The sequence below is a fragment of the Helianthus annuus genome, chromosome 17, assembly GCF_002127325.2.
Source record: "Helianthus annuus cultivar XRQ/B chromosome 17, HanXRQr2.0-SUNRISE, whole genome shotgun sequence".
NCBI lineage: Eukaryota > Viridiplantae > Streptophyta > Magnoliopsida > Asterales > Asteraceae > Helianthus > Helianthus annuus.
The window spans coordinates 101,545,290-101,557,384 of record NC_035449.2 but is presented as its reverse complement, the minus strand read 5'-3'; the positions used below and the strand labels follow the sequence as shown (position 1 = coordinate 101,557,384).

Below are 12,095 nucleotides of genomic sequence, written 5' to 3'. Positions count from 1 at the left end.
GGTTGTATTGTTTTGAAGTAACAATAGAATTGTCAAAAGGATTCCTTCACTGTTACTTCAAAAAAATTACACACTTGTAACATGTGTTACACATGTAGCACTTATGTTACACATTTAGCCGTTAAGTAAATGCTTGTGAACAAAGATATCTTTGTGACATGTGTTACATGTGTAACATGTGTTACAATTCTTTGTAACATGTGTTACAAATCCTTGTAACATGTGTTACATATCATTGTTATTTCAAAAAACAAATAGGCAATTCTAAAATGGGTTACACATGTTAGAATTGTCTATTGGTTTACAATAGGAATGCTAATATGTGTTACTTCACCTTCACAGGAATCATACATGAACAAGGGGCCATTGTAATGTCGGCTGAGCCATTGATGGTAGAGCCCGTCACCATCTTTGGCGGGTCAAACTATGTAGAGAACATGGGTTTTTATAAAGAAGAGATAGAGAGAGCGAACAAAGAAAGGATGTTAGCGGAGATGGATGCGAGAAAAAGAAAACTCCAGGATAGAGAGAAAGGGATAACATATGTTAATAAATCTCCTTTCTTCAGACGGGGAGTGGACATTAATGAAGATACAAATAAGGATGATAATCGTATCTGGGATTACATCCGCAACGATGAAGGGTTAATACATATGTTACATGGGGATTCAAGCCGAAAGGAGACGATGAAAATAAATCTGTAAGTGCTCTAGGCAGATGAAACCAATTATGAAAAGCTACCTTTTTTGTTGTTTTCTACTTTGTGTAAAATGCGATAACCCCCATGTCATAGGAGAGAGCGAGGAAAGGCATGGGCGGAGGGCTTTACTAATGAAGAATATAGAGCAAACCCAAGAGCAGAGTAAGAAAATTTACATTTGGAATACATAACATTTAGTAACATGGGTAACAAAGTAGATGTTTTCACTTTGAAATTGGGTTGCAGGGAGCTACTCTACAGGAGCAGTGCATATGTTGAGGCAACTCGAAGAATGTTTAAGACATTGAGCGTAGGGGCCCTGGTGATTGATCGAATTATAGACTGCTGGGCTGAGGTGCTGAACTATGAAGAAAAATTCAAAGCACCAGGGTCGACCAACCGTTTGTTTATGGGGACGAGAGTAGTTGTGAGTTATTTTTTAATAGCCATAAATTGTTTATGTGCGATGAAGCATGATATAATTAATGCCAATTGAATTGTCTTTCAGTTTGAGTGGATGCTGCTTGATCAAGAGATGCACCATGAGAAACGTATGGACAGGTTTAGAAAGAATATGCAAGGCGGAATATATGGCAACACAAAGCTGCTTGATCTTAGAAGTTTTGACATGGTGTTGTTTCCGATATTAGAGGCCGACCACTACTATCTGCTAGTGTTTGAGATGAAAAATCCCGCAATTACGTTGATCGACAATGGTGCAGAAAACTTAACATGTCCGCTCTTCGATAGTGATGTTTACATCAACAAGTCAATACCAAACAAATATGTAAGTACACTATATAATGCGAATATTCATCAGACTGTACGTAACATGGAATACCAACTCACTATGATCTTTGTTCTATGTTACCAGAAGGAGATGTTTGTACATTACCTGGAAGAGGTAAACCATCCAAGGGGGTCGGTGATCAAGGGGTTGGAAATCAAGAGGAAGAAGCTTGATTGGGCCACGAATGGGAACACTACAGACTGCGGTATCTTCTTGATGAGGCACATGGAGAAGTTCAAGGGGCTGCGTGAACCATTTGAAGCTGGGTTTAGTACAAATGGGAGCCGGAAAATGAAGGAGGTGAGAAAGTTGCGGACGAAGTATGCCACTCATATTCTGTTGTCGCCCTCTAACACTTTGAAAGGCAAGAAAGAAGCCGCCTCATTTATGGGGGGGACGCTGAGTGTGATAGTGTGGTCTTGTCTACGGGTTTTGGGGAACATCTATGGTGGTTTTTGTAGTTATCTTGGGTTCCACAACTTTTGTCTATAACAAGTCAACTGGCTAGTGATATATGCGTGGTGGCCATAACCCAGATACAATATGACCATTCTGGTCTTCTCTTAATATGTTGTAACTATCGTAGTCACCACGAATTTTGTTTATTTTAAACAGTTATCAGTTAACCTGTGTTATTAGTTAACATGTTTTATTAAGTTAACATTTGTTATTATTTAACATGTTTTATTCATTACCAATTGTAAGAAAAGTAATAGACGAGCATTGGGTGGTGAACATACTGTTTCAATTGTAACCTGTGATACTCATTAACAAGTGTAACGTGTGTTACACAAGATGAAGTAGAAAACAAGGTACATACCTTTACTGTTACTTGAAAACAATAAGCAAATGTAACATGTGTTACACATCTTACGTAAGTATATGCAGTACATGGTGGAACATGTAAGTAATATGTGTTACATACGATGTAGTGAATAAAAACAAGGCACATATATAGTGAATAACATACTAATACATGTAACACGAGTATATGCACCACAGAGGCATATGCATGTTACATGTGTGTATGAAACACACTTGGTATATGTAAAACACTTGGTATATGTAACGTGTATACATCCAAACATGCTAGTACATGTGATTTGTAACACACGTTACAAAAGTATATGCAACACATCGGAATCATTGATATCTAATAATATCGAAGTAATGGCATAAAAGTAGTGTGTAACATAGGTAATACATGATGGTTTGATTGGTTATCGAATTGGTTACAGGGGTGCACCCTTTTAAAAAAACAAAAATAGGTCGTTAAACATAAAAAGTGGTAAGGTAACATATAAAAGTGGTACCATACACAAGAATATACACATCTAGTAAAACAAGTTAAGGGCAACCATGCCATTGTCAAATTACAACCAAAATACATTTTGAAACATGAGCGGGATATTGTTTATGTTTCACATGAAACGTACATACGTTAAACTAAGTAATGAAGAACATACTAAGCTTCACCAATCAAGTTGCAAAAAGTAGTATACCTAAACAAAAACAACCATTGGATAATGCGTGTTACACACGTAACAGTTTTACTGTTGCATCGAGGTGCAAAGTCCAAAATACTGTTACACGTACATAACACGTGTCAAAAATTGGTGTCTGGTCAGCGATTGTCGTCAGCTAGCATATATAACTAAAGGGCAGATGAAGACCCCATGTCATTCGGGTTGGGAGTTTGATTGATGCTATCGGGATCGGTGAAATTTTTGCAATTACGGGAATCATGGCCAGTGACGTACTTCATGCAGGTTCGGCACAGTCGAACAGCCTTTGGGGGTTTTGGAGCTGGCTTGTTGCTGCTACCAGTAATGCGACGGTGTTTACCACATCCTTTATTGTGCGCCACATCAGGGTTATTCACCACAACTTCGTTCTCTCTTGGATGCCCAATCAGTTCTTCTAAGACATCCTCACTTGGCACTTAGGCTGGCATCTGGATAGATCCCTTTGTTAAAAAAATCATTTTGATGAGTTTTAGCTGTTCAAGCAAGGATGAAAGTGAATCAACATCGTTTCGAACAACATCCACACAGTCGGAGACCACGTCAATAATCTCAGATCGCATAACGTCCTGTGGTTGCGTGTCTACACCATAACGACTCTAGACGGAAAACACTCTCTTTGGCAAGATATCACGCCGCCACCTATCAGAGATGTATTGGGCTGGGATCGTATCAACATGTTGTAAGCGATACACACAAAAGACGTGGCGACATAGGTAGCCTATGCGAGTGAAACCACGGCATGAACAATCTGCTGTCCTATCAACGTTATTAAACTTAACCTGCATATTATAAAGCTAAACCAATATTAGGCACTGTAACGCTAGGATGTAAAAAAATATTATATGTAACATGTGTTAGGCAACCTATTGTGAAAAAAATAACCGTGAAAACGTTGTCTTCATGTGTGACAAAAAAACCATTGTGCCGTCTTCGGTCGCTTGGTTTGAGATGTAGCAGTAAAACTTGCCCTTGAGGATTTCCTTTTGAACAACGTGGAAAACAGAGTGAGTATAAATAGCGAACGCATGTTCTTCAATGGGTAGATTGCTTTTGCCATTGAAAACGATGGAAGAAGATTTGAAATGAGCAACTCTTTGGCGGTAACGTTGTGCGTCAATTCGCGTGTCATAACATAGCAGCCATTGAACCAGAGTATTTGTGCTGGTAGAGTTAACTTTGAAAGATGCATTTGAACTTTCGGAACGTGAAGTCGTCTTCATCAAACAGCACATAGGGATGTGCCTGAAGTACGCGGGTACCCAACGTTCCCTGATTTCGTACATCTCATTGAGCCATTGGTGGTCTTGTAGACCAAATTTTTCCAGCAACGCTGCTCATCACGATTCAAAGGTAGATGGCTTTATGTAAACATTCCAAACCAGTCGATGAATGCAAGCCCTCACATCAGTGTTTTGCAACAAGTCACCCGCAATATGTTAACGATGTTAAAGGAAAAAAGAAACAAGTCGACAGTAAGGTACTGAAAAAAAATAACTTCAGAATAATATCTCAGTGCTTATCTTTGACCTTGGTTGGTAGCTTTTTCATAATATGCCACATGCAAAGCCTGTGACGAGATATAGTAAAGACTTGTTGAATAGCCTATTTCATCGACGGGTCCTGATCGCTTAAAGATCAACGGGGGTTCAGTCCCATGTGCTTTCAGGAATGCTTGGAGTACCCATTTATAAGATTCAACAGTCTCATTTAAAAGCAACCCAGCACCAAAGGTCACACAATGCATGTGGTTGTCTACGCCAGTGAATGGTACAAAAATCATGTTGTACCTGGGGAAAAAATAGGGTGGGCGGTTAGCACAAAATCATGTTACATGTCAGGGGTAACACATGTAACAAGTGTCAAAACTCAAAATAAAATGCATATTCTTATTCGAACCCTTAACATTATCCAGATACATGTCATAATGCATGTTGTTATTTGAAAAAGATAGACAATTTTAAGATGTGTAACACATGTTACAACTAACTATTGTTTTGAAGTAACAATGAAAAAAGATATCTTTGTTGTTACTTCAAAACAATAAGCAATTGTAACATGTCTTACACATATTAGGAAAGATTATAATATAAGAGCTACATGTGTAATACATGTTACAACTACCTATTGTTTTGAAGTAACAATGAATGAATCTTTTTTCACAACATTATGCAGGTACATGTAAGAATGCCTATTGCTACTTCAAAACAATAGATAATTCCAACATCTTTAATGTCACACCCCGACCACGTAGAACATACAAAACGTGGCGGAAACGTCGGGGAGTGTTGTAACAGAATCAGTTGTTTCAAATCCATGGCAAATGAAGTTTCGTTTTATAAATCAAACATGAAAGTTTACATTGTCTAAACAAGAATCAAAGTGTACATAACATAAATTAACTAGTTCTTGTCTCGTTTTAAGTCACTAAGGCACAGGTCCGCCTAAGTATGTCTTGATAAGTCCTATGCATCATCTCCTGAAAACACATGTGAAAATAGGTACGTCAGCATAAAAATGCCTGTGAGATACATTGGTTTTGTGAAAACGGAATTCATGACTTATGTTTGAGAAAATGTTTAGTCATGAACCTTGTAATTTGCTTTGTCTTGTAAATGATTTGAAAAACGGTAAGATCAAATGATATGTATAAATAAGAGAACACTGTATGGTTAAACGGATAACCATGTAAAATGAGTTTGTATAAGATAAGTCGTTTGTAAAACAATGTCTCGTGAAAAGTGTGTTATTTGTATAAAATGTCATATGTCTCAAATTGAAATGATTTAAATAACGCTACGATATGTAATACCATACAAACACTTATATATAGGAAGTACCAGCGGCGTATCCACCATGCTTGTATCATATTACACACGCCTCGTTACTTAATCACTTACTCAAACCAAACCATCAGAATGAAATGATTTAACAACGGTAGAAATGTTTATGTATAGTCAAACGTCTATTGTCAAATGTAAATCATGTCTACGGATACAACTGGTTCACACGGTTCAATGGTTACAACCGGTTCATATAATCAAACGGGTTTAGACGGTTCACATAGTCAAATGGTCACAACGGTTCAAAATGTAGCATAATGTGTTCATATGCTGGATGAGCATATGCAACAGAAATGCAATGTGAAACAATGTACTACGTATGCACACAATGGGCGTACGTAGCATGAAATGTATTGTAGAGTACAACGGTTCAAAATGTAGTGTAATGTGTTCATATGCTGGATGAGCATATGCAACAGTAATGCAATGTGAAACAATGTACTACGTATGCACACAATGGGCGTACGTAGCATGAAATGTATTGTAGAGTACAACGGTTCAAAATGTAGTGTAATGTGTTCATATGCTGGATGAGCATATGCAACAGTAATGCAATGTGAAACAATGTACTACGTATGCACACAATGGGCGTACGTAGCATGAAATGTATTGTAGAGTACAACGGTTCAAAATGTAGTGTAATGTGTTCATATGCTGGATGAGCATATGCAACAGTAATGCAATGTGAAACAATGTACTACGTATGCACACAATGGGCGTACGTAGCATGAAATGTATAACAATGTACTAAGTACGCACACAATGGGCATACATAGCATAAACACAATGAAATCATGTACTATATATGTACTATCGAACATAGTAGTATATGATGTGAAAACCGGAAAGCATAAAAGTAGCAAGTAGGCACATGTGTTTCACCCCAAAACAGTTTGGAAAACAGTAAAAGAGGGGTTCAATGTACTCACCTGAGATTGCTTTGGAGTTCTTGTATAATAACCAGATAATGCTAAAGATCACGGGATATCAAACGGCACCTAATAGGTAGCTATGTTAATATACCGGACCAAATCGGAAGGATCGGATAGTTCGCGGATTCGTAAACCAAACGAGTATGGAGACTCGTGTAATATGGTTTAACAAAGCCTACATACTAAAATGAAACTTAACCTAAGTGCTTACGGTCCATCACGACCTGTTTAGGTAGCTTATGCTACCTTACGCGTCATTCGCGTAGAACGCGTCTGGAACGCCTAACATCGTGACCACAAGGTATAACCTCGGAAGGTTATAGCTATGGTCACCTAATGTGTTTGGTCGGATCCTAATGATCGACCAAATGGGTCGGGTTCGAAAGTATAAGCGATTGTTTAGATCGCTTACCTTACGACCCTATATAAGCACTATACTAAAAGTGACGAGTTAAGCATGTTAGAACATGCTTAACTAAGTTTAGAAAACAGCTTTGGCATAAAAACAAACGGCTTTGATGCTCACGAGTAGTTTGGTTACAAAATACGCGAGAATGCGCATTTTGGCCGAAACTACGACTCGTCACTAAGCCTAGATAACGTGGTGATCAGTAGGTATAGTCACTACGGACTATAACCATCGTGATCACGCTCACGTTATGAAGTTCCATGAACTTCGCATCGACCATAAGCTGGTCAATGCAGAAAGTCAACAAAACGTTGACTTTCGAACTCGAAAAGCGAATAAAAGAACGAAAGAAGACTTACGGAGGGTCCCCGAATGCTAATCTAGACCAAAATGGCTCAGGTATGAAACAATGGTTCCAACTTAGAGCCTTTAGATCAGATTGTGTGGGTTTTGGAACAAAGGGGGGGGGTATTTATAGGAAAAGTGGAACCGTTAGGATCGTTTATCGAATATCGTGCCACGATCGGGTGCGTACACTTGTAAAAAATGTGGTGGTTACTGAAAATGACCTTTGGCCTTTGATTGGGTGAAAGGGCATTGCCCCTTGATCGAACGAAAGGCCAACTGCATTGATTAGAAACATTGAATCTGGTCTGACAGTCTCACGCTGCCCACCTCAACATTTAGGCAAAACTCACGCGGGCCGCCTGAAGCTTCTGATCTGCACATACTTTCAAAAATGGCAGTTTTGGTCCCTGTTGCGTATTTAAGCCATTTCCGACACTTCTAAGGCCCGTAAAGCCAACTTTAAGGCCCGAAAATGTTGCCTAAGCATTGTGGACATGAAACATGCTCAAAAATGTTCCGGATGTTGGTTCGTTTGGTCGTACGGACACGATGTTCGCTTAATTACGACGGAATGCGCATAAGCGAGAAAAACGATCCAAATGACGCGACGAACGGATTTTTCTCATGCCAAACACTAAGGCATAATATATGGATGCTTACATAAATTTTTGGATGTCCGGATGTATTCAGAACGTAAGTTATGCGCGAAAGTGCAAACTTGTGCACTTTTTGACACTTTTAGTCCCTGAATGATCCAAAAGTTTGTTTTTGCATACCAAACACCTCAAAGCCTATTTCTAAGCTATGTAAAGGATATTTAGGGCATGTTTAACTTATGGACATGTTCCGGAATGTTCGTTACAGTTCAAATTGGCATACTTTCGCAGTTTGTCAAGTTTAGTCCCTGTAAGCGAATTAACTTGTTTTTGCCATACCAAAGCCTTCAATACTTATTTCTAAGTTATGTAAAGGTTATTTAAGGTACGTTGAGTATATGTTGATGTTCCGGAGTATTTGTCGCATTAAACTGAGTACGTTTACGCACCAGTTTGCGTATAATTCTCTAGAAAGCGTTGTAGAGTTTGAAATTGAACAATAATTGATATGTGCAAAACATACACATATTTATACAAGATCCCAAGTATGAAATACAATATTTAATTGGCTTGGTATTTGTTTGATGGTCGCGGTGACACAGGTGTCACAGTCTCCCCTACTTTAGGAAATTTTGTCCCGAAATTTATTCGTAGGAGTCAATTTGTGATTCTGCCAAATAACCATCAGCGATATGCAAGGTAACATCCTGTCATTTCCTTAACGGTCAAATCTTCAGAAACGAAAAATGAACAGACGAAGTCATCTTCAACGGTTGCTTCCTCAGAGTTGGAAATGAAAGATTACACAACGGATGTTCATTTCCTCAACGGACAAATCTTCAGAAACGAAAATGAACAGACGGAGTCATCTTCAACGGTTGCTTCCTCAGAGTTGGAAATGAAAGATTACACAACGGATGTTCATTTCCTCAACGGATAAATCTTCAGAAACGAAAATGAACAGACGGAGTCATCTTCAACGGTTGCTTCCTCAGAGTTGGAAATGAAAGATTACACAACGGATGTTCATTTCCTCAACGGATAAATCTTTAGAAACGAAAATGAACGGACGGAGTCATTTTCAACGGTTGCTTCCTTAGAGTTGGAAATGAAGGGTTACACAACGGATATTCATTTCCCCAACGGATAAATCGTCAGAAACGAAAATGAACTAACGGAGTCATTTTCAACGGTTGCTTCATCAGAGTTGGAAATGAATAGGGTTAACTCTAGACACATGACAGAACTTGCTGTGATTTCTGTGCACTAAATTCCATAATTATGTATGCATCCATAATTACGTAATCCCTTGCACAGTCCGCACAGTTTGTTTTGTAATGTTTTGGGGAAGGATATCACACTTGTGATGAGGGTGACTAGACTTCCATCGGTTCCTTCTTAATTAGATCGATAGGGGATCTTCTTAGTTAGGCCACCAAGGAGTCCTTTCAGCTATATCATCACATGATATACCTAGCCAGATTTTTTGGATCAATCTGTTTATCTAGACCACTCAAGGGGTCTAATTATGAAGTAGTACTTTATAATCCGAGGGACTTAACTATAACATAGAAGTCCATTGAGGATTTTAAGTAATACCTTTGGGTATCCTACTATGAATCTCTTGTACACGGATATGTATGATTCTACGAAGATTTGGATAGCATAATTTGGATCACACAACAACACATAAGGGAACACATAAGCACAAAGTCACATACTTGTTTAACTTGATCATAATTTGTTTTTAACTTGTTATTGATTGAATACGGATATGGAAACCAATCGACGGGTCTCAATGTTCACTGGAATCTATCTGAGAAGATAGGAAGATCTCCCAAAATTTGATTTTTGATTACAAGGAATCACCACATTCGAATTAAGGTATACAACGATTAAGGACTTACGGGAAATCCTTAGGTACCCTATTAAGGATTTATAGTGGTACTTTGGGTATTCGTCATGTGTTGTAACCTGCGCCTTGTACTTCGTTTCCTTAGAATAAACGGGTACTTAGGAATTTCGTGGAAGACGCAAGAGATCATAGGATGGGAGAATTTTGGGGGTAGTTTGTTCTTTAAGGAATACAGTTCCTTGATTGTTGGTATTGTAAGGGGGTATGTCGTTTATGTATGTAACCACACAAATACATTGCAATGTAAATAAAAATTTATTTATAAACAACGATAACAACGGTTTCTTGGACCTTGACAACAAAAGAAAATAATACATAAGACGTGATTATTTCTAAACGATGTTGTCTTCTTGTCAGTCAGATGCTTATCCCTGTGCTGGATTTGCATTAGCAAGCTTTGGGCAATTTCTTCGGAAATGACCCATCTCGCCACAGTTGAAACAAGAGCCTGGTAGAAAATGACCTTGAGCAGGATTGTTGCCAGCTTGGTTTGGCGCAGCTGCAGCTAGGCAGACTCTTGCTGTGTGGCCTATAAGTCCACAAGTTTGGCATTTGCGCCATTGTACATTGGCGTGATGATGGAGGCCACACTGGTTGCACAAAGGTGCAGTTCCATTGTATGGTTTTCTAGCAGGGGGTTGAGCTGGTTGGTTGGGGACGGCTTGACCATTGTGAGCGACCATGGCGAAGTTCTGAGAAGCCTTTCGCTTCTTTGACTTCTTAGGAGATTCAGTCTGTTCATCCATGGTCTTTGATTCCTCGATTGGCTTCTTGTCACCCTTTCGAAAAAGTTTATGCTTTCTGATCTGCGATTCAGTCAAGGTTGCAGATAGCTCAATGGCCTGACGGAGTGTGGTAGGGTTGCTACCAGTGACAATGTCTTGTACCGAGTCAGGCAGGCCGTCGATGTACCTTTCGATAACCTAGTCGAGTGGGGCGACCATAGTCGGGAAAAGTAGACTCAACTCCTCAAACCTATCAGTATATGCCCTGTGTTCGCCACTATCTTGTTTTAAATCATCAAACTCCTTCTCCAACGCTCGTTGTTCATGACGAGGACAAAACTCTCTCATCATAAGAGCTCTCAGTTCAGCCCATGTTTGTGCTAGAGCAACATCTGCACCACGGTCTCTCATTACCCCATTCCACCATGTAAGAGCCCTCTTCTGAACACACTCGAAGAAAACTCGACCTTGCGATTTTCCGGACACTGCACGTGGCGAAAGGTATTCTCGATGCTCTCGAACCATTGGAGAAGCCCAGTTGCTCCCTCAGAACCACTAAACTTGAGTGGTTTAGCCGAGTTAAAGCTCTTGAAATTGCATGTACCATTGTTGTTGTTGTTGGCTTGGTTCCACTGAGCAAAGAGATTTGGGAATTGAGCAGCCATCTGCTGCGCAATAATTTCTGCCAGCTCGGCAGTTGCTATCTGGTGTTCGCATCGAGGAGGCATTCTAAAAGAGGAAAACATGAAAGGAAACAAATAAAATGGTATTGGGTAAGAATAGGATGTTACAATCACTGACCATAATCACGGTTGATGGTCACTTGTTTGAATCATGAAGCAAACAAACAACACCAAGGCTGAATCAAAGCAAATAGATCCTCATAGTGTATCGCGAAGACATGCTCACCTATAAGTGGACACTTACCCCAAGAGTTCCCAGGTAAGAGTGACTGGTCCGATTATATGGATTTGTACGAACACTCTAACCTTAGACAGAAAACCCAGGGTACAGGCATTCACTCTTCCAGTTCGCACGTGTTCACACTATTTAGGACCCAAAACTTTTGACGAGAGTTTTGAAAATTCAAAGGGGTTCAAAACCTTATAACAAAGGGTTCAAAACCTTACAACAGAGGGTTCAAAACCTAGTAATCAATCATCCTAGAACAGATGATTAGTTTTCAAGGCGGTTTTGAAATTTATGTTCTTGTTGCGGTCGTCACCCAAGGATAGGTGACGGTATTGTTTTATGACTAAACGCAAGTAAACTCGCGTTAGGGTCCTAGGAAGGTTATAGACTAGGTCAAAGCAT

General features: G+C 39.3%; 1 protein-coding gene across 1 annotated transcript; it reads left to right on the top strand.

Moving 5' to 3' along the window:
• The first annotated feature begins 429 nt into the window (after window positions 1-429).
• Window positions 430-1,279, top strand: LOC118489317. Its single transcript, XM_035987137.1, has 3 exons — window positions 430-700; window positions 794-862; window positions 947-1,279. Exons 1-3 carry the CDS (start codon window positions 438-440, stop codon window positions 1,194-1,196), a joined length of 582 nt encoding a protein of 193 aa, XP_035843030.1. The 5' UTR covers window positions 430-437; the 3' UTR covers window positions 1,197-1,279.
• Window positions 1,280-12,095: the final 10,816 nt, after the last annotated feature.